At 50.9% G+C, this 25,516-nt stretch overlaps 1 protein-coding gene across 6 annotated transcripts in view; it reads left to right on the top strand.

Annotated features, from left to right (window-relative positions):
* Positions 1-25,516, top strand: part of MRTFA (myocardin related transcription factor A) — a 208,238-nt gene that overhangs the window by 157,127 nt on the left and 25,595 nt on the right. For all 6 annotated transcript variants that reach the window (XM_089308960.1, XM_051834083.3, XM_089308962.1 and 3 more), the window contains one exon: positions 7,810-7,875. In XM_089308960.1, coding sequence (XP_089165086.1) covers positions 7,869-7,875 — 7 coding nt within the window. In that variant the 5' untranslated portion in view covers positions 7,810-7,868. The remainder of the gene's footprint in view (positions 1-7,809; positions 7,876-25,516) is intronic.

Raw genomic sequence — 25,516 nt, 5'->3', positions numbered from 1 at the left:
ATGGAGGACCTCTTTGTGCCTCTGCCTCTGCCTGTCTGTAACTCTGCTTTTTAAATCTTTATTTTAAAGTTTTTTTTTTTTTTTAATGAAAGTTAGTTAGAGAAGATAAACAGATAGAAAGATCTTCCATCTGCTGGTTCACTACCCAAATGGCTATAATGGCCAGGGCTTGGCCAGGCTGGAGCCAGGAGCTTCTGGGTCTCCCATGTGGGTGCAGGGCCCGAGCACTTGGGCCATCTCCTGCTCTCCCAGGCGCGTCAGCAGGGAGCTGGGTCGGAAGTGGAGCAGCCTTGAGAACCAGCGCCCACACGGGAAGCTGGCATCGCAGACAGCAGCTCAACGCCGACACTCAGACATCTCCTATTTTTCAAAGTGTTTTAGTGTTATAAGCATTGTAATAGTAAGGAGAAAATGTGAGAAGGAAGCTACCACTGAACATTAAGGAGGAAGAACTGTGGATTCTAGGATCCGACTTCCCTCATGTTCTTTAATCCTTTCCTGTAAAACGTGTCACAAATTGTGCTTATTTGTCGTCATTGATCAGATGTCTTTTTCCCAGCTGGACCGAAGCTGTGTGTGAGTAGAGGCCGTGGGAGTTTCTAGCACCCACTGCAGGCCTGACCCAGTAGTGGTTGTTTAGTAAATGTTTGCTGGGTGATTGAATGGAAGAGAACCCTGTCCCCACCCGCCTCCCAGTCCCTGCCTTGGTGGTGATGACCAGGAAGCCCAGGCAGCAGAGCTGAGGCACGGTGCCTGCCGGGAGCACCCGCCACCTGCATAAGCACGTGTTCTAGGAATGAAACCTCAGTGTTCGGGACAAGCCTTTGCATAGGTGATAGGCAATGTGGTTTTATAATTTGGGTGCCACTGAATGACTCTTCAGGCTTATAGAATTGATGGAAGTGTAAAATACACCAATAAAGTAGGAATAATTCACTGCTACAAATAGGAATGTTTTAGCTGTCCACCTGCTGAGCTGCATGTGAGGCCCCAAATCAACCTGTTTCTTCTCTCACCTTCCCAGTGAAATGCATTCTCCAGTTTGAAGCCAGAGAGAGCAGTGGTGTCTACTGCTAAGTTAAGTTGCATGTGCCTGTTCTGGGACTGGTGCCTGAAGATTAATAAGGAGAGAAATATACAGATTATTAGATTGAGCTTTGGGGAATTTATACAAGGAACGGAATTTAAGTAAGGTACTACTTGGAATTACATTTAATAATTAATATTTATTAGATAATTGTACCAGGCTTTTGTTTCCCAGTTAGTCATTTTTTCGATGGCAGTCGATGCCTTTGTTCAGGCAAGTGAAAATTTCATTTCCATGGGGTTGGAGAACAAGTTTCTGTCTCTGTGGCTTGGTTTCTTTTCTTTTTGTCCCAGTTATTTTCTGACAGGCGCTCAGTGATTCACCATCCATCAGCTGTAAAGACATCTGCTCAGCTATATATAGGCTGCTCACGCAGACCCACTTAGAAACAGGTGATGGATTAGATTTGCGGAATTCAATAACAGCAAAGGTAGAACAGCGCATGCTTGTGAACAGATAAGTATTTTGCTTAGTTTTTATTGATCTGAGAAGTGGTGAGGAATCTAAATAGTGATGTCCAGTGAAATAGATTCTGTCAGTGTATCCCTACTCTCGTGAATGTCCCCAGCCACCACGTGTCTGTGGACATAACATGACCTGCTGTGAGGGTGGACAAGCTGAATCTGGCTCCTGATGTGGGTGCATGTATATGTCTGTGTGGTATTTACTGAAATTATTTCCTCTAACATGCACAGTCCGTAAGGCCTGCAAAGACAGATGCATCTTACTGAGAGTGCATAAAATCAAGAGAAATTAAGATAGTTTCAAGAAAAGGAAAATTCATATAAAAGTCATTTTGCAGTTGAAAGTCTCAGAATTGCTGTAAATTTACACCGCCACGCAATAATTATAAAATAAAATGAAGTATAGGTTGACTGTCATAATTTTGGTGTACTGTTTCCCCCTCTTTCCTCTAAAATTTTTTTTTGACAGGTAGAGTTAGACAGTGAGAGAGAAAGAGAGAAAGGTCTTCCTTCTGTTGACTCATCCCCCAAATGGCTGCTACAGCTGGTGCACTGCGCCAATCTGAAGCCAAGAGCCAGGTGCCTCCTCCTGGTCTCCCATGGGGTGCAGGAGCCCAAGCACTTGGGCCATCCTCCACTGCACTCCCGGGCCACAGCAGAGAGCTGGACTGGAAGAGGAGCAGCCGGGACAGAATCCGGTGCCCCGACCAGGACTAGAACCCAGGGTGCCGGCGCCTCAGGAGGCGGATTAGCCTAGTGAGCCGTGGCGCCAGCCTCCTCTAAATGTTATTAGAGTTAACAGGAAAGTGTTACACAGTTCATAAAAACATGGGCAGCAACAGCCAGGTGTGGCAGTACCTAAGATAATACTGATACAGGGTAAAATCTATTTGAGTAGGAAACCTCCTCAGGTTTTGGATAAGCACAGACTTGGGCGTTAACTTCTGGGAGGGGCAAGGTGGACTTTCCACGGATCTGAGTTTCAATTTCACTTAGTTTAGGCATGGAAACTGTTTATCTGATAAACTTTCCTCTTTGAACTAGAGCTGTGTGTATACATACATATATACACTTACACATGTGTGTTTATACAAGGGGACTTCAAAAAGTTCATGGAAGTGGAATTAAAGGATAAATTTGTTTTGGTACAAAAATTTTTGAAATCCATTCGTGTGGGTGATGTGGGAGGGGAGCAATTTTTTTTAAAATTTTATTTGACAGGCAGAGTTAGACAGTGAGAGAGACAGAGAGAAAGGTCTTCCTTCCGCTGGTTCACCCCCCAAATGATCCTTTCTGTTGAAGGTTTGCTTAGGAGGGCTGCTGATTGATGTTTAAAGTCATTTTTGTGTACCAGCCATTGCTTTCTTTTTCCTTCTTTCTTTCTTTTTTTTTTTTTTTTTTATTTTATTATTTTTTTTTTTGACAGGCAGAGTTAGTGAGAGACAGACAGAGAGAAAGGTCTTCCTTCTGTTAGTTCACCCCCCAAATGGCTGCTACGGCTGGTGCGCTGCACCGACCTGAAGCCAGGAGCCAGGTGCTTCCTCCTGGTCTCCCATGCAGGTACTGGGGCCCAAGCACCTGGGCCATCCTCCACTGCCCTCCTGGGCTACAGCAGAGAGCTGGACTGGAAGAGGAGCAGCTGGGACTAGAACCGGTGCCCATATGGAATGCCAGCACCACAGGTGGAGGATTAACCAAGTGAGCCACAGCGCTGGCCCCCAGCCATTGCTTTCATTAATTACTGTCTCTGAAGTGTTTGGGTTTACTGGATTGCAGTGTTTCCCTATTCTCCGAAATCAAATTGGTTGTTAAATGTACTCATCTTCTAATAGCTCATCTTACTGTAAAGTGACACCAACACGCCCTTCCATCCCTTCCAACACTGTCCACTTGGCTCTCCTTTTCCTTTCCCACGAAGAGGTGCACTGCACACTCAAGAGGTGCAAAAAGCTGGTGCGACGCCCGGCTTTGGCTGTATGACATCCTGCAGATTTTTAAAGGTCTGATTGATAATTGTGCCAATCTCGGGGGGGGGGGGGTTAGGAGAAGAGAGGGTTAAATAAACTAAAAGTTCTTAAGACACCTGGGTTTGATACCCACTTTGGGCTGTTGATTCCAGCTTCCTGCTAATGTGCATCCTGGGAAGGCAGCAGTGATGACTCAAATAATTGGGCCCTTGGCATCCTGATGAGAGATCTGGATTGTGTCCCTGGCTCCGTCTTTGTCCCGGCTTGCCCTGGCCATTGGAGGCATTTGGGGAGTGAATCAGCCGATGAGAGTGTGTGCTCCCTATGTCTGTGTACCTGTTTGTCACTGTCTCTGTGTCTCATATGATAAATTTAAAATGAATAAATAGCATGTTAATCGCTTCCATAGGCCTGACACATGTATTGTAACACATTCAGTGATTTTTGTGGTCATTTGTGGTTTTTTTTAATCTTTTAAAAAAGATTATTTATTTATTTTGAAAGATAGAGAGGAAGAGACAGAGATCATCCGTCTGCTGTTTCACTCTACATATAGCTGTGATGATCAGCACTGGGCCAGGCTGGAGCCAGGAGCTTCATCTAGGTCTAGCATGTGGGTGGCAGGGGCCCAAACACTTGGGCCATCTTCCACTGCTTTCACAGGCCATTTATTTATTTATTTATTTATTTTATTTTGACAGGCAGAGAGAGATAGAAAGGTCTTCCTTCCGTTGGTTCACCCCCCAAGTGGCCGCTACGGCTGGCGCACTGCACCGATCTGAAGCCAGGAGCCAGGTGTTTCCTCCTGGTCTCCCATGCGGGTGCAGGGCCCAAGCACTTGGGCCATCCTCCACTGCACTCCCGGGCCACAGCAGAGAGCTGGACTGGAAGAGGAGCAACCGGGACAGAATCGGGCGCCCCAGCTGGGATTAGAACCTGGAGTGCTGGTGCCGCAGGCGGAGGATTAGCCCAGTGAGCCGCGGTGCGGGCCTTCACAGGCCATTTAGCAGGGAGCTGGATCATGAGTGGAGCAGCCAGGACATGAACCAAGGCCCAGATGGGATACTGCCATTGTAGGCAGTGGCTTTACCTACTACATCACAACTCCAGCCCCTATTTGCTTTATTAATGTGGTTATTATTGCTGATATATAGTTATAATTAAATCTGAAATCAAGTTCCTAAATCAGTGTAAGTGTTTAAATGTTTGCTGAAGTTGATTACCTGAACTTCAGCCCTGGCCTGAACCATCCTCTTTCTCAGCAGCTTTGTCCACCTGCCAAGGGATGAGTCCAGGTGATCACACCCAGGTTCTGGAATCTGAACATTTGATTCAAATCCTCTTACACCTCTTATTATTATTTTTTAAAAATTTATTCATTTATTTGAAAGGCAGAGAGAGAGAGAGAGGTCTTCCATCTGCTGGATGGCCACGATGGCCAGAGCTACACAGATCTGAAGCCAGGAGCCAGGAGCTTCTTCCGGGTCTCCCACATGGGTGCAGGGGCCCAAGGACTTGAGCCATTTCTGCTGCTTTCCCAGGCCACAGCAGAGAGCTGGATCAGAAGTAGAGCAGCTGGGTCTCACACCGGCACCCGTATGGGATGCTGGCACTACAGGTGGCGGCCTTACCCGCTACGCCACAGTGCTGGCCCCTCCACCTCTTCTTAGAGAATTCTGGGTACATTTCTGAATCCCTCTGGGCCTCCCTTTCATCACCTGTAAAATGGAATTAATGCCTATCTCCATGAAGATGTTATGAAAGTTAAATGAATTAAAATGTGAATGTATGAGGTGAGAGTACATGGAAAGTAGAATTGAAAAGTGTTTCTTGGCCGGCGCCGCGGCTCACTTGGCTAATCCTCCACGTGAGGCGCCGGCACTCCGGGTTCTAGTCCCGGTTGGGGTGCCTGATTCTGTCCTGGTTGCTCCTCTTCCAGGCCAGCTCTCTGCTGAGGCCCGGGAGTGCAGTGGAGGATGGCCCAAGTGCTTGGGCCCTGCACCCACATGGGAGACCAGGAGGAAGCACCTGGCTCCTGGTTTCAGATCGGCGCAGTGCATCGGCCATAGCGGCCATTTTGGGGGTGAACCAATGGAAAAAGGAAGACCTTTCTCTCTCTCTGTCTCTCTCTCACTATCTAACTCTGTAAAAAAAAAAAAGTGTTTCTTTTGGCCAAAAAATTTTAAATCCATGCACTGGAGAGTCTTCAAAAAATTCATGGAAAATGCATAATAAGGAAAAATGCATGGGTTTCAAATTTTTTGGAGTCTTTGTGTATGCAGAACTAATGTCTGGTGCATAGCATACACTCTAAATATCGGTTACTCTTTGGGGGCTCTTGCTGTGTTTTTTTTTGTTGTTGTTGTTTTTTGTTGTTTTTTGTTTTTTGTTTTTTTTTTTTTGGACAGGCAGAGTGGACAGTGAGAGAGAGAGAGACAGAGAGAACGGTCTTCCTTTGCTGTTGGTTCACCCTCCAATGGCTGCCGCGGCCGGTGCGCTGTGGCCGGCACACCGCGCTGATCCGATGGCAGGAGCCAGGTGCTTCTCCTGGTCTCCCATGGGGTGCAGGGCCCAAGCACCTGGGCCATCCTCCACTGCACTCCCTGGCCACAGCAGAGGGCTAGCCTGGAAGAGGGGCAACCGGGACAGAATCCGGCACCCCGACCGGGACTAGAACCCGGTGTGCCGGCGCCGCTAGGCGGAGGATTAGCCTAGTGAGCCACGGCGCCGGCCTCTTGCTGTGTTTTTCTATTTAATTCTCCAAGGCCTTGCCTTTTAAACAATGTTAATTTGTGAGAGAATACCGCTTCGATTTTTTTTCGGACTGTATCATCATTTTGAGATGTGGTTGAATTAGAGAAAAAATTATGAAATGCCTACTGTGTATTAAGTATTGGGAGGCCTATGTCAATAAGGTATATTCCCTGCCCTACAGGAGTTTATGCTTGTAGAAAAGATTAGGTCTGTTCGGGGGTAGCCATTACATAGCATAGGGTTTTTACTCTATCATATATAAAAAGCAGCTCGGAGAGGGCCCAGAGTGGTTTTTGAATGCAAGGGAGTGAGCCAGGGGGTTTAGAGGCAGTGCCAGTGGGTGTTTCCAGGTGAAGTGAATAAAAGAGGTGGAGCTCACCGCAGAGACACAGGCGGCTACCCTGAGTGTGGGGGAGGCGTGGTGGGGCGAGGGCAGTGTGAGATTAGCGCAGGTGTTTCAGTGTTAGTACTGGGGAGGGGGTGGTAGCACCATTGAAGAAAGGATGGGAAGTGGATTAGGTTTCTGGGACAGAGGTTCTGCTTTGGCTGTACTGAGTGTGCGATGCAGCAGGAGCCTGCTCACGATCCTGCCGTTCAGGGAGGCCTCCCTGAGAACTGCTCTGTGTACCGGGCAGACACTGGGACATGTGGTCCCTCCCGTGCCCAGCAGGCCTGTAATTGAACACGTAGGTGAAGGGGCTTTCCTTGGCGGGGGTCTTCCTAACATCCCTTCTCTGAATACTTGCTTATTTAGCCTCTGTTGTGCTGCATAGCGTGGAGGTGCGACAGCCCTGAGGCGTCCCTGACTTTGAAACTGAGATGGTTGATTTAAAGTTAAAAAAATAAACCTGTTGAGTTGTTTCACTGAGCAGTGTTGCCACAGTGGAAACAGGAGAACGCCGGTCGTTCCCCCTTGCCCGGATGTGCTTGGTTGTTTCACCTCAACAGAAAAAGGCTCTGAGTGAAGAGGAAGAGGAAGAAAAGAGATATGAAAATGGCAAACTATTTTCTAGTCTAGAAAAATGCATTGCCTAGTGAAAACAGCTGTAACTTTTACATGCAAGAGAAAGGGTTTTACAGGTAACCAGTGCATCCTGACGTGTGTGAGTAGCGGTAACAATCACTCTTCTTACGGTGGTAAACATTTGCTAAGGAAGCCTAGGGCCTCTGGAAAGATCTTTCTGCTGGGTGGCCGTCCTTGTTACGATCTCTTCTTTGAGTTTCGAGTTAGTGTTTTTAAGTCTCGGGAGGACGCGGTGTTGTAGGAGGTTTTGAGCAAGAGACGGGACTCCGGCACTTTGTGGATTGTTATCGCCCTGCAAGACCCTTCGCAACTTCCTCTCGCCGCCCACAGCAGAATACGGAAACCGTGCTGTATCAGGCCACTTCTGCAATTGCAGACGGTCACAATGCAGGGGCTCCTTCTGCCACACGGCACCCTCCTGGATTTACATTCTCCTTGCATTTGAAAATGTGTTCTCTGAGGCCGGACGCCCGACTGACCCTGCCTCTCCCCTCTCTCTTTGCCGCCCTGCAGTGCTGCAGTTGAAACTCCAGCAGCGCCGGACCCGCGAGGAGCTGGTGAGCCAAGGGATCATGCCGCGTAAGTGCCCCTTCTGTTCTTCTCCCTCCCCGCTGCCCGCTGCCTGCCGCCTTCAGGAGGTGCTGCTGTGGACCCTGCGCCACGGGAAGCGCCTGACCCGCAGCACCGCCAGCAGCTTCCAGTCTCCACTCTGCTTTCTCGTGATTCCTCAAGTCCAGGGCCTCTGAATCGTCAGCGGTTCAGATAACAGCCCTAGCTGATCAAGTTCGGTGAAACAGGCAGCGTTCAGGTTTAAGGAGTGCCATGGATCCACCCTTGGCTTCGGAGTCACACCTCTGAAAGGGTCTCTCCGCCCTGTCCCACTTCCCTTTCTTGCAGGGCAGCTGCTGAGCTGAGGTGTTGGGAGGTAGAACCCACTTTCCACGTAGGCTGTGCTTGGGAGAGAAACCTCTTTTCTTTCTTTCTTTCTGTCTTTCTTTCTTTCTGTCTTTCTGTCTTTCTTTCTGTCTTTCTGTCTTTCTGTCTTTCTGTCTTTCTGTCTTTCTGTCTTTCTGTCTTTCTGTCTTTCTGTCTTTCTTTCTGTCTTTCTTTCTGTCTTTCTGTCTTTCCGTCTTTCTGTCTTTCTGTCTTGATTTGTTTATTTGAAAGGTGGAGTTACAGAAAGGGAGAGTCAGAGGCAGAGAGAGAGGGAGAAGTGTTCCATCTGCTGGTTCACTCTCCCAAATGGCTGCAATGGCCGAGGCTGGGCCAGAGCAAAGCAAGGAGCCAGGAGTTTCATCCAGGTCTCCCACGTGGATACAGGGGCCCAAGCACTTGGGCCATCTGCTGCTGTCTTCCCAGGCACATCAGTAGGGAGCTAGATCAGAAGTGGAGCAGCCAGGATTCAAACCAGCGGCCATATGGAATGCCAGTGCCACAGGTGGCGGATTAACCCGCTGTGCTACAGTGTCATTCTTGAGAAACCTCTTTTCTGCCTGGTGTTTTGGATGAACCACAGTTTCACTTAGAGGGAGGCTGGCAAGGATGTGAGTATGACAAGGGCAGGGATGGGATGCGACTGTCACCATGTGGGCTTGGTGGCTGCAGAACTAGATCCCTCTGGCTTCCTGGTGGGAGAACGGATGTTTCCCCTGGCTCCATGCCCACTGACCTACTGCCACGATACTGCTGCAGCTCTGCTTCCTTGAAAATACTCCAGTACCCATTGCATGCAGTGCATGTGGCAAGATAAATCGTCACTGCTCTCGATTTAGAAGGGCAAGGCTGAGGGTGCACAGGGAGAGGCATGCCTAGGGTAGTCGAGAGCATGGCGAGTGCCGTGCAGTGAGTGAGCTGGGTGCCGTGCTCATGAGTGAGAGGAGGAGGAAGAGAGGCTCAGGCAGGCTTCCCTGAAGAGGAAATCGCTGAGCCGAGGCCTAGAGCTTGAGGTGCAGTCAGCCATCGAGAAAGCAGGAAGGAGGTGCAGAGAGAAGGAAAAGCAAGTGCAAGGCCTGGTACAGGCAAGACCTCCGTGTGTGTGAGAATCACCAAGAAAGCCAGGGTGGCTCGGGGCATGGTGAGTGAGGGGAGAGGAGGCAGGGGAGGTCCAAATCCAGACCTGTCAGTCACACAGAGGAGGTGGGTTTGGCTTTAAGCACAACAGGAAGCCATTGAATGAGTGGGTTCAAGCAGGTGAGATTAGGGTTCTCCTTAGGTCATAGTGGTGGTAGGTTCAGGGTTAGAGCTGTGTAGCAGGTGTAAGGAGTCTGAGGTCCGTTTCCTGTGCTAAATGTCAGCCAGTGAGCTTATGTCTCAGGTTAGTCTTTTTGTTTATTTCAGTTCACTACCAAACTGCTTACCTCCATTGGCCTGTTTTCCTCCATCGCTCCAGTGAAAGGCCCCACCCCAAACCCTTGACGTGCTGGTGGCTTGTGTGTTGGGCCAGTAACGTAGCCAGGCAGGGCAGTGCTGTGCATTACAGGACACTGGATCTGCCCATCTGCAAGCCTCGAGGAGAGGAACAAGTTACCCGGCATCTCATCTGCTGTCCTTTCCACCAAGGGCACCTCTCTGTGCCTGGCGTAGACCTGGTGGTCCAGGGACCAGGAAATACATGAGACATGGGAACTGCCTCCAGGACACCAGACACCACCATCTGTAAAACCAGAACTCAGCCTGTGCGTAAAACACAGAACGAGTCGGCATTGATGCGTGAGGCGGTGACAGTAGTGACAGTGGTGCTGACAGCATAGTCTGCTTCTGAGGGTCTGTCGAGGAGCTAAACGCTGTGCAGAGGGCGTGCCCGGCTTTCTCTCATTTAGTGCAAGAGGTCATTGCTTAACAGAACTTAGCTAGCGACTGTGACCTCTGTGCTTAGCATTTCTGGTGGTTTTCCACACTGGTAAGACGAGTGATGCCGGCGCCGGCGCCGTGGCGCACTAGGCTACTCTTCCGCTTGCGGCGCCAGCATCCCATATGGCTGCCGGTTCTAGTCCCGGTTGCTCCTCTTCTGACCAGCTCTCTGCTGTGGCCCGGGAGTGCAGTGGAGGATGGCCCAAGTGCTTGGGCCCTGCACCCGCGTGGGAGACCAGGAGAAGCACCTGGCTCCTGGCTTTGGATTGGCGCAGCTCTGGCCGTTGCTGCCATCTGGGGAGTGAACCAGTGGATGGAAGGCCTTTCACTCTGTCTCTCCCTCTCACTGTCTGTAACTCTACCTCTCAAATAAGTAAATAAAATCTTAAAAAAAAAAAAAAAAAAAAAGGACGAGTGATGCTGAAGTTAGATCTCCTTATCTGCTTGTGTCTCTTAGATTGTGAGCTCCTTGAGAAAGTGTTTTCTGTTTTTCTTTTTAAGATTTATTTATTAATTTGAAAGGCAGAGTTATAGAAAGACAGAGAAACAGAGATCTTCCATCTGTTGGTTTGTCACTCTGCATATGGCTGCAATGTCCAGGGCTTGGGCCAGGCCAAAGCTAGGAGCTTAGAACTCCGTTTGAGTCTCCTACGTGGGTGGCAGGAGCTAAGCACTTTGGCCATCTTCTGATGCTTTCTCATGCACATTAGCAGAGAGCTGGGTCAAAGTGGAGCAGCCGGACTCCAACCTGTGCTCGTATGGGATGCTGGAGTCGCAGGCAGCAGCGTGACCCACTGTGCCACAACACCATCCCTAAGGAAGTGTCTTATTTACGTTTCTGTGTGCAATGCTTGGTCCCCAGTGACTGAGTGAAGGCAGCCAGTTGTAAATTGGTGGTGTGAGAGACACAGACAGACAAAGGCAGATACCACTCTCTTGCAAATGTTCTGGGGTTCTGGCTGCGGAATTTGAAGTAGCACTTCCCTTTTGTTGGGAGCCCAGACTGTAAAACCGTCTGAACATCTAGTTTTGCACTTTGATTGTTCTAACCCCGTGAAGTGGAGACAGGAACCTTTCTTACAGAGTGGAAGGATCCGCCCTGTGAGTGCTGCGTCTCCCCACCCCCCAGGCCCCCAAGAACCGCCCTCGGCTGTGGGCCCAGGGTTGCTGCTCAGCTCTGCCAGTGACACTTAGATGAGGAGAGGTGTGACTTTCCCTGCTCGTCTGTGCACCTGCTGCTGCACAGTTAGGGTCCTGAGTCCCCAGGGTTTGTGGCCAGCCTTCACCTGCCCCACTGCTCCCCAGCGTCCCTAACTCCTGCTGTGAAATCCCACATCCTCTGCCTCCCTGGCATTCCTCTATCCTGCCATCGCCCACTAACCCCACATCCACCCTCCAGTCTGTATCTTTTAATATTCCTTTTTTAAAAAAAGATTTATTCATTTATTTAAAGAGTTAGAGGGAGAGACAGCAAGAAAGGAGGGAGTAGAGGGGGTGGGGGGAGAGAGAGAGAGAGATCTTCCATCTGCTGGTTCACTCTCCAAATGGCTGCAACAGCTGGGGCGGGGTCAGGCCAAAGCCGGGAGCCCAGAACTCCATCTGGGTCTCCCATGTAGGTGCAGGGGCCCAAGCACTCAGGCCATCTTCCACTGCTTTCCCAGGTGCGCCAGCAGGGAGCTGGATCAGAAGTAGAGCAGCCGAACATGAAGCAGCGCCCATGTGGTACGCTGGCGCTGCAGGTGGCACCTCATCCACTACGCCACAGTGCCCCCCCCCACTCCGTATTTTATAAGGAAAATGGGAGCGGTGCTCGGAGCGATTGGGCGGCAAGCTGTTGGTATTTGGAGACATGCTACCTGCCCACTTCCGTTCCCATTTTGCTGGCCTGAAGAGTCTGAAAAGAGCCCTTAGGTTTAGTTTTTTGTACGGAGGAGGTGGTCGGGCCCTCAGCCAGGGCAAGGAGCATGGGCGTCGTTTCTGGTTTGTGCCTTTCCTCAGGTTCCTCTCACTGCAGCGAGGAAAACACCAGCACGTTCGTTACCCAGAGCGTCGCGCATTGTCCCCCACGCCTGGCTCTCCTGGGACGCGATGTGCGTCCACGGCTCCCTTCCTTCCAGGCTGCTCATGCCTCCGTTTGCCATTAAATGTTGGGGCGTGCCCTTCCCACAGTTTTGGGGGATTAGAGGTGCCTCAGATTCCCATAGACTCCTCTGCTGGTCCACACTGTTCACAGCATCTTCTCTGTGGGGTCGATCCTGCACTGGGAGGCAGGATCCTTCCCAGTACCCTTTTTTATCCTCTCCATGCAGACATGTGTTTAGATTTAACACCACGTAGCCCTACCACGTAGAGTGCCAGGTGGCAGAGGGCCCTGAACCTTCTCTCCGGTGTTTGGAGCTCTGCGCGTCCTGAGGGAGGACAGTGCATGCAGGAGCTGGCCTTGCAGGATGAGCTCACAGGAGATGGGCCCTCGTGTGGCACGTGTTCTCGAACACAGCTTCCCCACAGCCTCTCTCTCTGATGACTAGAGGTGTGTGAGGTCATGGGGTTAAAGTGAAAATTAAGAAAAACAGCAGGGAGGCCGTCGCAGGGCAATAGCCTTTTAAAGGAAAATGTGGAAGTTTTCCTAACCTGACCCAGACCTGACAAGAGTCTCCTGGAATCTTTCCAGATGGGAGAACGCTGCTGGTCTCTCCCTCCTCAGCCTCTTGTTACTCTGTTGAGAATCCTTGAGAAAAACACAGTAGCAGGTCTCCAGGCCTGCAGGTCCCATGCTGCGTCTCTCCAGTGCAAATAGTGGAAAAACCTGACACCCTGCCAGGCACGTGAACAAATAATGGCTTCTGTTCTACAGGTTCTCTAAAGACCTTCCTTGTTCTGTCTTGAGTGAGCTCATTTTCTTGTTCTGTTTTGTTTTTCATCTTAAGTGCCATTTCTGTATACCTAGCCAGGACCACTGGTGACACTTTGGGTCGGAGACTGCAGAGGGTGTGAAGGCAGCACAGCTTCCTGAGGGCCGCCGGTTAAGCCTGGTGGACTGCCTCACCCTTGGCAAGTGCTCGGGCGTGTTGCCAAGTGGGAAGGTGCTGGCGTTGAGCAGGAGGTCAGTGCATAGGCACTGGAAGAAGGGCTTTGTGTAACGATTTCCTGCAGCAGTGTTTTCAGTAGGCGCTACCACGTCTGGACTCTCCAGTCCTTCAGTTCTGCAGCTTCATCCCCTCTGCTGTCGGTGTCAGCCAAGCGGTCTAGAAGGAGACGAGGTGGCCGATTTCCAGAGCTGCCGGAAAAGCTCCAGTCATCTGGCTATAGCAGTCTCTGCCCCCAGAAGAAATTTCTTCTTTTTTTTTTGTTTTCAAAGATTTATTTTATTTTATTTTTTTGAAAGGCAGAGTTACAGAGTTTTACTTATTTGAAAGGTAGAGCTAGAGCTAGAGAGAGAGAGAGAGAGAGAGAGAAGAGAGGTCTTCATCCTCTGGTTCACTCCCCAAATGACTGCAACAGCCAGAGCTGAGCTGATCTGAAGCCAGGAGCCAGGAGTGTCTTCCGGGTCTCCCATGTGGGTGCTGGAACCCAAAGACTTGGGCCATCTTCTACTGCTTTCCCAGGCCACAGCAGAGAGCTGGATCTGAAGTGGAGCAGCCGGGACTCAAACCTGCGCCCATATGGGATGCCGGCACTGTGGGCTGGGGCTTTAACCCGCTGCACCACCACGCCAGCCCCGAAATTTCTTCTTAACTCTGACAGATTCTTTAATGCCTGGAAGTGTCAGGATTGATTATTAGATCCATTTTCCTCCGAAGATAAAAATATTAACAATATTTTTGTTACTTACAACTTGGAATCATTACTGACACCATTCCTCACTGGACGTGCAGTCTGAGTCTCAGACTCCCTTTCCTGAGTCCACGTGAGTTAAGTCCGGGAGGCGTGATTACAGTTAGGTGGGATGGGTGTGTTTGAAAAAAATCCAGGATAGGCAAATATGTACATGTACAGAAAGAGTAGGTAAGTGATTACCTGTGCCTGGGACTTGGGGGCCAGCTACAGGGACTGACTACTCATAGTTTCAGAGTGTTTAAAAAAAAAAAGATTAATTTATTTTTGACAGAGTTATGGACAGTGAAAGACTTAGAGAGATCTTCCACCTGCTGGTTCGTTCCCCATATAGCTGCAACAGCCAGGGCAAGGCCAGGTTGAAGCCAGGAGCTTCATCTGGGTGTTCCTCATGGGTGGCAGGGGCCCAAGTATTAGGACCATCTTCCCCTGCTTTCCCAGGCACGTCAGCAGGGAGCCGGATCAGAAGTGGAGTAACCGGGACATGAACCAGTGTCCTATGGGATACTGGTGTTGCAGGTGGCAGCTTAGCCTGCTGTGCCGCAATGCTGGCCACAGAGTGTCCTTTTTTGAGCAAGGTTAATCTTCCAGAACTGCTGGTGGCAGTGGTTGTATACGCTCAGAGCATGCTGAGCACTCTGGATGTGCACTTCAGTTGGGCAGGTTGCATGCCACGGGAATTGTAGGTCAGTAAAACGGGGGAGAAACCAGGTTAGCTCATCAGTCACCAGTGGGGTAGCAAGGATTTATTTATTTATTTAGATTTCACCTATTTAAAGATTGACTTATTTGAAAGAGTCACACACACACACACCCAGGGATCTTCCATCTGCCGGTTCACTGCCCAAATGACTACAACAACTGCGGCTGGGCCAGGCTGAAGCCAGGAGCCTAGAGCTCCATCCAGGTCTCCCACATGGGTGGCAGGGGCTCAGGTACTGGGGCCAACCCCTTCTGTGTTCTTTGTTTTTTTTTTTTATTAAAGATTTATTTTATTTATTTGAAAGACAGAGTTAACAGAGAGAGGTAGAGACAGAGAGAGGTCTTCCATCCAGTGGTTCACTCCCCAGATGGCCACAATGACCAGCTTCCTCTGTCTGGGTCTCCCATGTGGGTGCAAGGGCCCAGGGACTTGGGCCATCTTCTACTGCTTTCCCAGGCCATAGCAGAGAGCTGGATCGGAAGAGGAGCAGCCGGGACTAGAACCGGCACCCGTGTGGGATGCCAGCATTTCAGGACAGGGATTTAACCCGCTGCGCCACAGCACTGGCCCCGACCCCTTCTGTTACCTTAGAAGCATTAGCTGAGAGCTGGATCAGCAGCACAACAGCTGGCACTCCAGCCCGCACGCTGATAGGGGATGGCAGTGTTGCAAGTGATGGCTTAACCTGCTGTATCCAGAGCTGGTCCCGAGATGTCTAGGGTTTAGTAACCAGTTGACAGAACGTGTGACCCTATCCGGCCCAGTTTGTGTGGCGCTGGTAACAGGAATCAAGCAATGGGAGTGTGGTTTCATTTAGCACAGACTCAGTAAGCACATTAGCAGCACTGACAGTGATGAAGATCCGTAACAGACAGGAACACCCTAAGTCTGTTCAAATAGATTGTTGTTTTTTTTTTTTTTTAGAGTAGTTTTAGTTTCACAGCAAAACTGACAGAGGGTACTGAGATTTTTTTCAGTTTTTAGTTTTTGTAGCTCCTAGAAAGATAGCTGACCTCTCTAGAGTTCCTCGTGGTAGGAAAGGGCACAGGCATTGACCTGGTGTTAGGGTGCTCGCATCCCACATCAGAGGGCCCGGCTTGGAGCTCCGCCTCTGCTCGCTGCCCCAGCTCCCTGCTAGTGCTCGTCCTGGGAGGCAGCGGATGACGGCTGAACGATTCTGGTCCCTGCCACCTACTTGGGAGACCCACTGAGTTCCCACCTCTCAGTCTTGGCCTGGCTCAGCCCCAGCTGTTGTTGGTATTTGTGGAGTAAACTAGTGGATAGGAACTGTCTGTCCATGCTGTCTCTGCCTCTCAAATAAAAGTAAACAAAAATGTTTACAGAGGCCAACGCTGTGGTACAGTAGGCTAAGCCTCTACCTGTGGCACCAGCAACCTGTATGGGCACTGGTTCATGTCCCAGCTGCTCCTCTTCTGATCCAGCTCTGTGCTATGGCCAGGGAGGGCAGTGGAGAATGGCCCAAGTGTTTGGGAACCTGCACCTTCGTGGGAGACCTGGAAGAGGCTCCTGGCTCCTAGCTTCTATTTGTGAATTTCCATAGTTCATTGTGAGTGAATTCCTTAGGGCCCTTGTTAGCAGTAAAATGAAAAGTTGGCCGGCACCGCGGCTCAATAGGCTAATCCTCCACCTAGCGGCGCCGGCACACCAGGTTCTAGTCCTGGTTGGGGCACCGGATTCTGTCCCGGTTGCCCCTCTTCCAGGCCAGGTCTCTGCTGTGGCCAGGGAGTGCAGTGGAGGATAGCCCAAGTGCTTGGGCCCTGCACCTCATGGGAGACCAGGAGAAGCACCTGGCTCCTGCCATCGGATCAGCGCGGTGCGCCGGCTGCGGTGGCCATTTGAGGGTGAACCAACGGCAAAGGAAGACCTTTCTGTCTCTCTCTCACTGTCCACTCTGCCTGTCAAAAATAAATAAATCAATCAATCAATAAATAAATAAAGTGGGACAGTATTATTTTCATTGAACAGTGAGACAGACATTAGCCCAGACCTACCCTCCTGTGATTCTGAAAGCTACTTTCAACATACATCTAACTAAGAACTCTCAAAACTAGTGTTTAGAAACAGGAATTATTTTTCAAGAAATTAAACTTTTCTTATTTTCACTTTCCATCCTCATTGGTGGATTTTGAAAAAAGCCACCTTAAGTTGTGAGAAGTCAGAGAGCCATTAGTCAACTTAGTAGTTGCAGTCGTCCTCATCTCCCTCTGGCTGAATAGTAATAGGCCTGTCATTTTATTAGCTTGCCCTCTCTGTGGTAGCAGATATTTCTTTCTAACCTCTTTTTCTTAACAAACTGGCACGTGGTCATATTGGAAATGATGGTTTCTCGGCTGGCGCCGCAGCTCACTAGGCTAATCCTCCGCCTTGCAGCGCCGGCACACCGGGTTCTAGTCCCGGTCGAGGCGCCGGATTCTGTCCTGGTTGCCCCTCTTCCAGGCCAGGTCTCTGCTGTGGCCAGGGAGTGCAGTGGAGGATGGCCCAAGTGCTTGGGCCCTGCACCCCATGGGAGACCAGGATAAGTACCTGGCTCCTGCCATCGGATCAGCACGGTGCGCCAGCTGCGGCGGCCATTGGAGGGTGAACCAACTGGCAAAGGAAGACCTTTCTCTCTCTCTCTCTCTCTCTCTCTCACTGTCCACTCTGCCTGCCAAAAAAAAAAAAAGGAAATGATGGTTTCTACTTCTGGGCACCTTGCCAGGACAGGCGTTTGCCAGGGTTATGCCGTGGTGACTGCAGAGCAGATGAGGGTGTGATTTGAGGGTGACCTGCCCCCCCTTTTAAGATGCTTATTTATTTGAAAAGCACAGTTACAGAGAGGAGGACAGGGAAAAAGATGTCTCCCATGCACTGGTTCACTCCCCAGATGGCTGCAACAGCCAGGTCTCCTGCATGGGGGGCAGGTGCCCAAGCACTTGGGCCTTTTCCCAGGCACATTAGCAGGGAGCTGGATGGGAAGTGGAGCAGCTGGGACCCAAATGGGCACCCACGGGATGCCAACACTGCAGGCTGAGGCTTAAGCTGCTGCACCACAGAGCCAGCCCCGGTTTTCTCAACATACAAATATTTAAGATGGACAGCCATAGGTTTCAAGGAAATGTCATTTATTTGCTTTTCCGTGAAGTTGTATTCATGGGTCACTGGGTGCGGGTGAGGGGTCAGGGCCAGATCTTGGCCTCTTAATCAGCTGCAGTTTGCTCTGGTCCATTTTGGAGCTGCTGGAAGCAGTGTGCTTGGTAGTCTCTCAGCTGCTGCTCCTGTGAGCCAGAGCTGCTTGGCCACGGTCCTGCCAGTGCTCTCCTGGGCAGTGCCCGGTCGGGCCAGTGCCCTGGGTCCCCTGCTGCCCTCCCTGGAGCGTGTTAGCATCGCCATCGCTCTTTCAGATACGGAGAGATCTTTGGATGCAAGATAGTTTCTCTTCCTCTCCTTTCTCTCCTCTCCTCAGCAGAGAGCTTTACCTGGTGAGGTGAGGTATCATCTTCACAGGAATGAGACTGTGACTGAAGTGGAATCCACAGTTCAGTGGCATTTGATGAAGACCAGGGTGAGGCCTGTGTTCCAGGGGAGAGCTAACCTGGTCTGCGGATTTGAAGTTCGGGGGAGGCTGCGCTAGGCTCAGGGGTCCTCTCTTATGTCCCTGGAGAAGGCCGGCTGGCCCGTCACTCAAGCTGTCCTGTTAGTTGGTGATAAGGCAGCGGCCTTGTCTCTCTCCCCGCTGTTTCTGCCTTGATGGGGGAAGAACACGGAGCCGCCTCTGTGGACGGTTGCTGACAAATCCTACAGTAGGACCGTGGCCTGAGTTTCGTGTTTGAGCTGGGAGGGGATTTGTTCCTTCAAAGGGCAGTTCGGCGGGAAGCTCTGTTGGCCACAGAGAGCAGTGGTCATCTTGAAGCAGTTTAGTATCTGAGAAGTACAGTGGCTGCTAAACTTCATTTAACAATTGGTTCTTCTTCTTCCTCTTTCTTTTTTATATTTGTTTATTTGAAAGGCAGAGTTACAGAGAAGCAGAGAGAGAGGTCTTCCATCTGCTGGTTCACTCTCCAGATGGCCTCAATGGCTGGCGCTGTACCGATCAGGAGCCAGGAGCCTACTCCGGGTCTCCAACATGGGTGCAGGGCCCCAAGGACTTGGGCCATCTTCTACTGCTTTCTCAGGCCATAGCAGAGAGCTGGATGGGAAGTGGAGCAGCTGGGACTTGAACTGGCACCCATCCATATGGGATGTCGGCACTGCAGGCGGCAGCTTTACCCACTATGCCACAGCACCAGCCCCAACAGTTGATTCTTGAAGTGTCTGAGACATCTGCGGCTCGCTGCTGCTTAAGGTAATACATGTAGAGGAGGTCGTGGAGTCACTCATGTGCTGCTCACTGACGTACATGGTAGAAATCCTGTAGAGGCCCATGCAGAGGCCGTGATGGGGTGACTGAGGGGGTGTGATGGGGTGTGACCGCACAGTGGGGTACTCCGTGTACTGGGACAGCTGCATCCTATATCGAGTGCCGATTTGAGTCCTGGCTACTCCACTTCCAATCCAGCTTCATGTAATGTGCCTGGGAGGGCAGCAAAAGATAGCCAAGTGCTCCCGGAACTCACCGTGTCTGGACACGCCTGGTGTGCAGGACTGTGCCTCTTTTGTTGTCAATGGGTCAAGTGTGGGAGTCTGGAGCAGCTCGCACTTCTGAGAAGGGAGGAGCCTGCGTCCTCTTACATTCATGCTTTCCTGCTGGTTTGTGTGTGGGTGGCAGCCCCGGTGCCTGTGCACCAAAACAGGAAGTGATGAGGAAGGCAGCCGTGCGGTGGCTCCTCGGGATCCCTCTTTGTCCTAGAACGTGTGGTCCCTTCTCTGTCTGCCCCAGGTCCTTTGTTGGTCTCATGCACTGAGTCGTGGTTCTCATGGTCTGGTCAGCCTCTGGAACTGTCAGCGCCACTCTGGTTGTTGATGGTCTTTGCAGCAGGAATCTCTTGTCAGCACTTTAGTGCTGATCAAAACAGATGAAAGCTGAGGTGGAGCCCCATTGGCCCTCAGTGCTGGCCTGCACACACGTGCTGATGGCACGGGAGAGTCGCAGCAGCTCCGGTGTCTGCAGGGCACTGTAGCTTCTAGCGGATGGCAGAGCACTTTCACTTTGCTGAATGCAGTTGTCACCAGAGTAGCAGGCGGTGTCGTGTCTCAGGGCCCGAGGCCACAGCCGAGGCCACACTGCTGCAGAAACAGACCCCATGTGGGTGTTCTGGCTGCAAACCCTGTGGGACCTTCTGATGGTCACTGCTGGTTCTTGTCCTTGTGGTGCTGGCCCACTGCTTTCACAGCTGTGAATCTCTCCTCAGTGGGGCAGGTGACAGGTGGGGGCGGTGAGAGCAGCCCTGTCTTTGTGAGCCCTCCAGTCAAGGTGCTTCCAGTTCTGTCTGCTCTTTGTCGGGCTTGAAGGCCGTGGGCGTCTTTCCATTTCTGCTGTAGTATCCCTTGGTTAAATCAGAGGTTTTTCATTTCTTTTGTGCACATCCTCCCACTAGATAGCTGTCCAAGCAAGTGCCCCAAATTCACAGTTTCCAGGGATTCATAACTGCTCTCAAGTGGGCGCCGCGTGCCCCAGGTTAAGAACTTGTGCTCTGCCCGGATAGGGAGTCCTAAGGAAGATTGTCTACCTGCTGCTCATGTCAGCTCTTCTGCACTGGTGATCTCTGCTCTGCTGGTCCTCGGTGTGAGACCCTAACGCGCTGGTGCCAGGATTGGGAGTCACGTGGCCGCAGCTGGCTGTGGTCCCCATGCCTCTCCTGCAGACAGCAGGTGTGCCGAAAATGGCAACAAGGCCCTGATTCAACTCCCAGAGATGGGCATTGCCATGGTCCGAAAGGAGCTTGGAAATCGAAACCCCCATCCCACCCAGCTGGCGGAGCTGAATTTCAAATCAGGTCTTGGGATTTCATCTGGTCCTCCCTTACAAGGTATGCTTTTCAGTCTCCAGCACCTGCTGATGGAGAATGGGCAGACAGACTGGTTCTCGCCGCTTGCTCACCTCGCCTTTGCCTTTTGGACTAGGGAGACCGTGCTCTTCAAGCTGTAGTGGCCCCAGGATCTCTCAGCTGACGAGACATTCTCGAGGTCAGATCCTTGCACCCCAGACAGGCTCCATGTGAATGGTTCTGTTGGAGAAACACTGGGCCCAGGGCACCTGGCATCTTCCCCCTTTCCTTTTTTGGGGCGGTGTGGAGTGTGTCTCTTTGCTTCTTCCCAGGAGTTCTGAAGTACAGGACAGCCCTGTGCACAGGATTCACGAATTGATGGGAAATTGCTAAGACTGATGAGGCTGCGCACGTTAGGTGGTTGGATAGAGACAGCTCGCGAGCCCCACCTCCAGTGCTGGGAAAATCTTGCCATCCCTGCCCCTCTGTGACCCAGGGTCATGTCGTGGTCAGCTTTGGCAAGTTACTGATCTGCCCGGAGCTGTGTGACAAAGTTGGCTAAGGCCAAGGGCAAAAGACTCAGTTAACTTTGGATGGAGTTTGATTCCACAGCGACTGCTTTTTCTGCTGTGTTGGCCCCTTCAAGAAAGGGCTGGAGGGAAATGCGTGCCCCCGTGGCATTCTCTAAGGCTAGGTCTGAAGTCGTCCCTTGTGTCTCATGGCCAATATTAGAGAAGACAAGGCCGTGATTGTTTCCAAAGAAGTTGCCGGGAAAAGAAGGCCAAATGTGAAAGATCAGATTAAAAACACTGTTGTGTGTTATTTTTGGTAACTGTCACCCATTTTGAAGAAAGCAGGATGCTTCATGGGAAGCGTCTGCCCTGTGGCTTCAGAAGAGCCAGCTGTCTTCATCCTGCAGGGTGAGGGCGCGAGCCCACGCAAATCATTTCTCAGCTGTGAAGCATGGCAAGTCCTGGGTGCCAAGAAGCTCAGGTTCAGTGACACACAGTGCAGATCCTGGGGAGCCCTCTGAGCCTGCCCGCCGACCTCAGGGAGGACACAGACTCAGGCATATAGACACATAAGACACGGACACACGGACACAGACACACAGACACACGGACACAGACACACAACACACAGACACACGGACACACAACACACAGACACACGGACACAGACATAGACACACAGACACAGACATACAACACATAGACACATGGACATGTACGCACAGACACACAACACACAGACACACGGACACAGACATAGACACACAGACACAGACATACAACACATAGACACATGGACATGTACGCACAGACACACAACACACAGACACGGACACAGACACACAACACATAGACACACAGACACATACATACAACACATAGACACACGGACATGTACACACAGACACACGGACACAGACACACAACACATAGACACACGGACACACAACACATAGACACAGACACAGACATACAACACATAGACACATGGACATGTACACACAGACACACAACACATAGACACACAGACACACAACACATAGACACAGACACAGACATACAACACATAGACACATGGACATGTACACACAGACACACAACACACAGACACACGGACACAGACACACAACACGTAGACACACAGACACATACATACAGCACATAGACACACGGACATGTACGCACAGACACAACACACCGAAACATATGGACACATACACACAGACACATAACACAGAGACACACGGACACATACACACATACACGTGGACATATACAGACACACGGACACATACAGACACATGGACACGTAGGCATGTTTAACTCTCAGACACACACATACACGTGGACATATACAGACACACGGACACATACACACAGACACACAGACACGTAGGCATGTTTAACTCTCAGACACACCTGAGGTGGGACAGGCTCCGTCCTGCACTGCTTGCTCTGCTGCCCGCAGGGACGGTTTCACTGCACGCGTGGCCTCTGCCCCCCCCCCACCTTTGCTGCACTCTGCAGCCCTGCTCTCCGCGGTGTCCCTCGCACTCAGGCAGGTTCCCACTCAGGGCGCTGGCACGCGCTGCTCCTGTCTGCAGGGCTCACTCCCTACCTGGGCCCCTTGTCGGGCTTGACCACCCGAACACAGTGGCCCCATGCATCGCTGTATTTTTCCGCAGTGCACAGCACCCCACTCTGTGTGTGTGCTTTCTGTGTGCGTCTGTCTTTGCTGGAACACAGGTTCTGCAACGGCACCAGTGTCCCAGCACCAGCAGGGAAACACGTGGGTTCCAAAGAGAGTGAGCACAAACTCTGACACAGCTGTCCACTCCAAGGACATGCAGGCCTCCAGCCCCCCCCCCAAGCCCCGCTCGTCTCTCCATCTCTCGCTGCTCTGCCCCCACCAGCCCACTGGGGTGGCTCTGAGACCACGCTGGAGACTCCGCAGGCCTCATTGTGCCCGGCCGTCTCGTTGTGGAGCCCTTCTTCCCGCCCTCCCTTTGTCTTGACGCTGATCCTGACAGCAGCTTCCTCAGCCTCTGCAGCCTCTGGCCCTCCCCAGATTCCCTTGCCGGCTCGTCGTCCCCTACCCCTGAATTCTGGGGCTCTCTTAAGGTTCAGCCTTGGAAGTATTTTCTTCTGTTTCCACCTGTCGTATCTCAGTATCCCTAGATGATGTCATCTTGAGGAGATCCTTTCTGCTACACTCACACACACAGCCTCACACACTGACGTACACACAGACATGTATGCACACTTACACTCAAACAGTACACAGAGAGACAGACGCACACACACACTGACATACACACGGACATATATGCACACTTACACTCAAATAGTACACAGACACACACAGCCTCACACACTGACGTACACACAGACATGTATGCACACTTACACTCAAACAATACACACACACAGTCTCACACACTGACGTACACATGGACATGTATGCACACTTACAAACAGTACACACACACACACTGACGTACACACGGACATGCATGCACACTTACACTCAAACAGTACACAGACACACACAGCCTCACACACTGACGTACACACAGACATGTATGCACACTTACACTCAAACAATACACACACACACACAGCCTCACACACTGACGTACACACGGACATGTACGCACACTTACAAACAGTACACACACACACTGACGTACACACGGACATGTATGCACACTTACACTCAAACAGTACACAGACACACACAGCCTCACACACTGACGTACACACAGACATGTATGCACACTCACACTCAAACAATACACACACACACACAGCCTCACACACTGACATACGCAGACACGTATGCACCCTTAGACTCAGACACACAACACAGACTCATGCTCACTCAGACACACACACACACGGACATGTATGCACACTTACACTCAAACAGTACACAGACACACACACACACAGCCTCACACACTGACATACTCTGACACGTATGCACCTTATACTCGGACACAGACTCAGGCATACAGACCACAACACAGACTCATGCTCACTCACAGACACAGACACAGACACACACAGACATGTATGCACACTTACACTCACACAATACACACACAGCCTCACACACTGACATACTCTGACACGTATGCACCTTATACTCGGACACAGACTCAGACACACAACACAGACTCATGCTCACTCGCAGACACAGACACAGACACACACGGACATGTATGCACACTTACACTCAAACAATACACAGACACACACACACACACAGCCTCACACACTGACATATTCAGACATGTATGCACCCTTATACTCGGACACAGACTCAGACACACAACACAGACTCATGCTCACTCGCAGACACACACGGACATGTATGCACACTTAAACAATACACACACACAGGCACACATGGACACATATGCATGCTTAACGCTCAGACTGAGGCACATAGACGCACGACACATTCAGACACACACACTCACAGTGTGAAAAAACGAGGCATAGTTTGCATAACTTTTTGCACCAAAATAAATTTATCTTTTAATTCCATTTTCTGTTTACCTTCAAAAATATTTATTTACTTATTCATTTTCTTTTTTTTAAGATCTAATTATTTATTTGAAAGGCAGAGTTACAGGAGCAGAGGCAGAGAGACAGATCGAGGTCTTCCATCTGCTGGTTCACTCCCCAAATGGCCACAATGGCTGGAACTGGGACAGACCAAAACCAGGAGCCTGGAACGTCTTCCAGGTTTCCCATGCAGATACAGGAACCAAGGACTTGGGCTGTCCTCTACTACTTTCCCAAGCCATAGCAGAGAGCTGGATGGAAAGTGGAGTAGCTAGGACTTGAACCGCTGCCTATTTGGGATGCCAGTACTGCAGGCGGCGGCTTTACCCACTACACCACAGCGCTAGCTACCTTATTCATTTTCTACTTATTTGAAAGACAGCAACAGAGACATCTTCCACCCATTGGTTCTCTGCCCATATGCCCACAACAGCCAGAACTGGACCAGGTCAAAGCTAGGAGCCAGAAATTCCATCTGGGTCTCCTACAGGGGTGGTGTAGATTCCAGTACTTGAGTTGTCACCTACTGCTTCCCAGGGGAATTAACAGGGAGCTAGATCAGAAGCAAAGGCAGGGCCCGTGCTGCGGCCCAATAGGCTAATCTTCAGCCTTGTGGCGCCGGCAAACCAGGTTCTAGTACTGGTCAGGGGACCAGATTCTGTCCCGGTTGCCCTTCTTCCAGGCCAGCTCTCTGCTGTGGCCCGGGAGTGCAGTGGAGGATGGCCCAAGTGCTTGGGCCCTGCACCCCATGGGAGACCAGGAGAAGCACCTGGCTCCTGGCTTTGGAGCAGCGTGGTGCGCCGGCCGTGGCGGCCATTGGAGGG

Source organism: Oryctolagus cuniculus, chromosome 11 (genome assembly GCF_051225735.1).
Source record: "Oryctolagus cuniculus isolate XC-2025 breed Fujian yellow rabbit chromosome 11, ASM5122573v1, whole genome shotgun sequence".
Classification (NCBI taxonomy): Eukaryota; Metazoa; Chordata; class Mammalia; order Lagomorpha; family Leporidae; genus Oryctolagus; species Oryctolagus cuniculus.
Note: the sequence above shows the minus strand (reverse complement) of the source record. Positions and strands in the feature narration are given on the sequence as shown.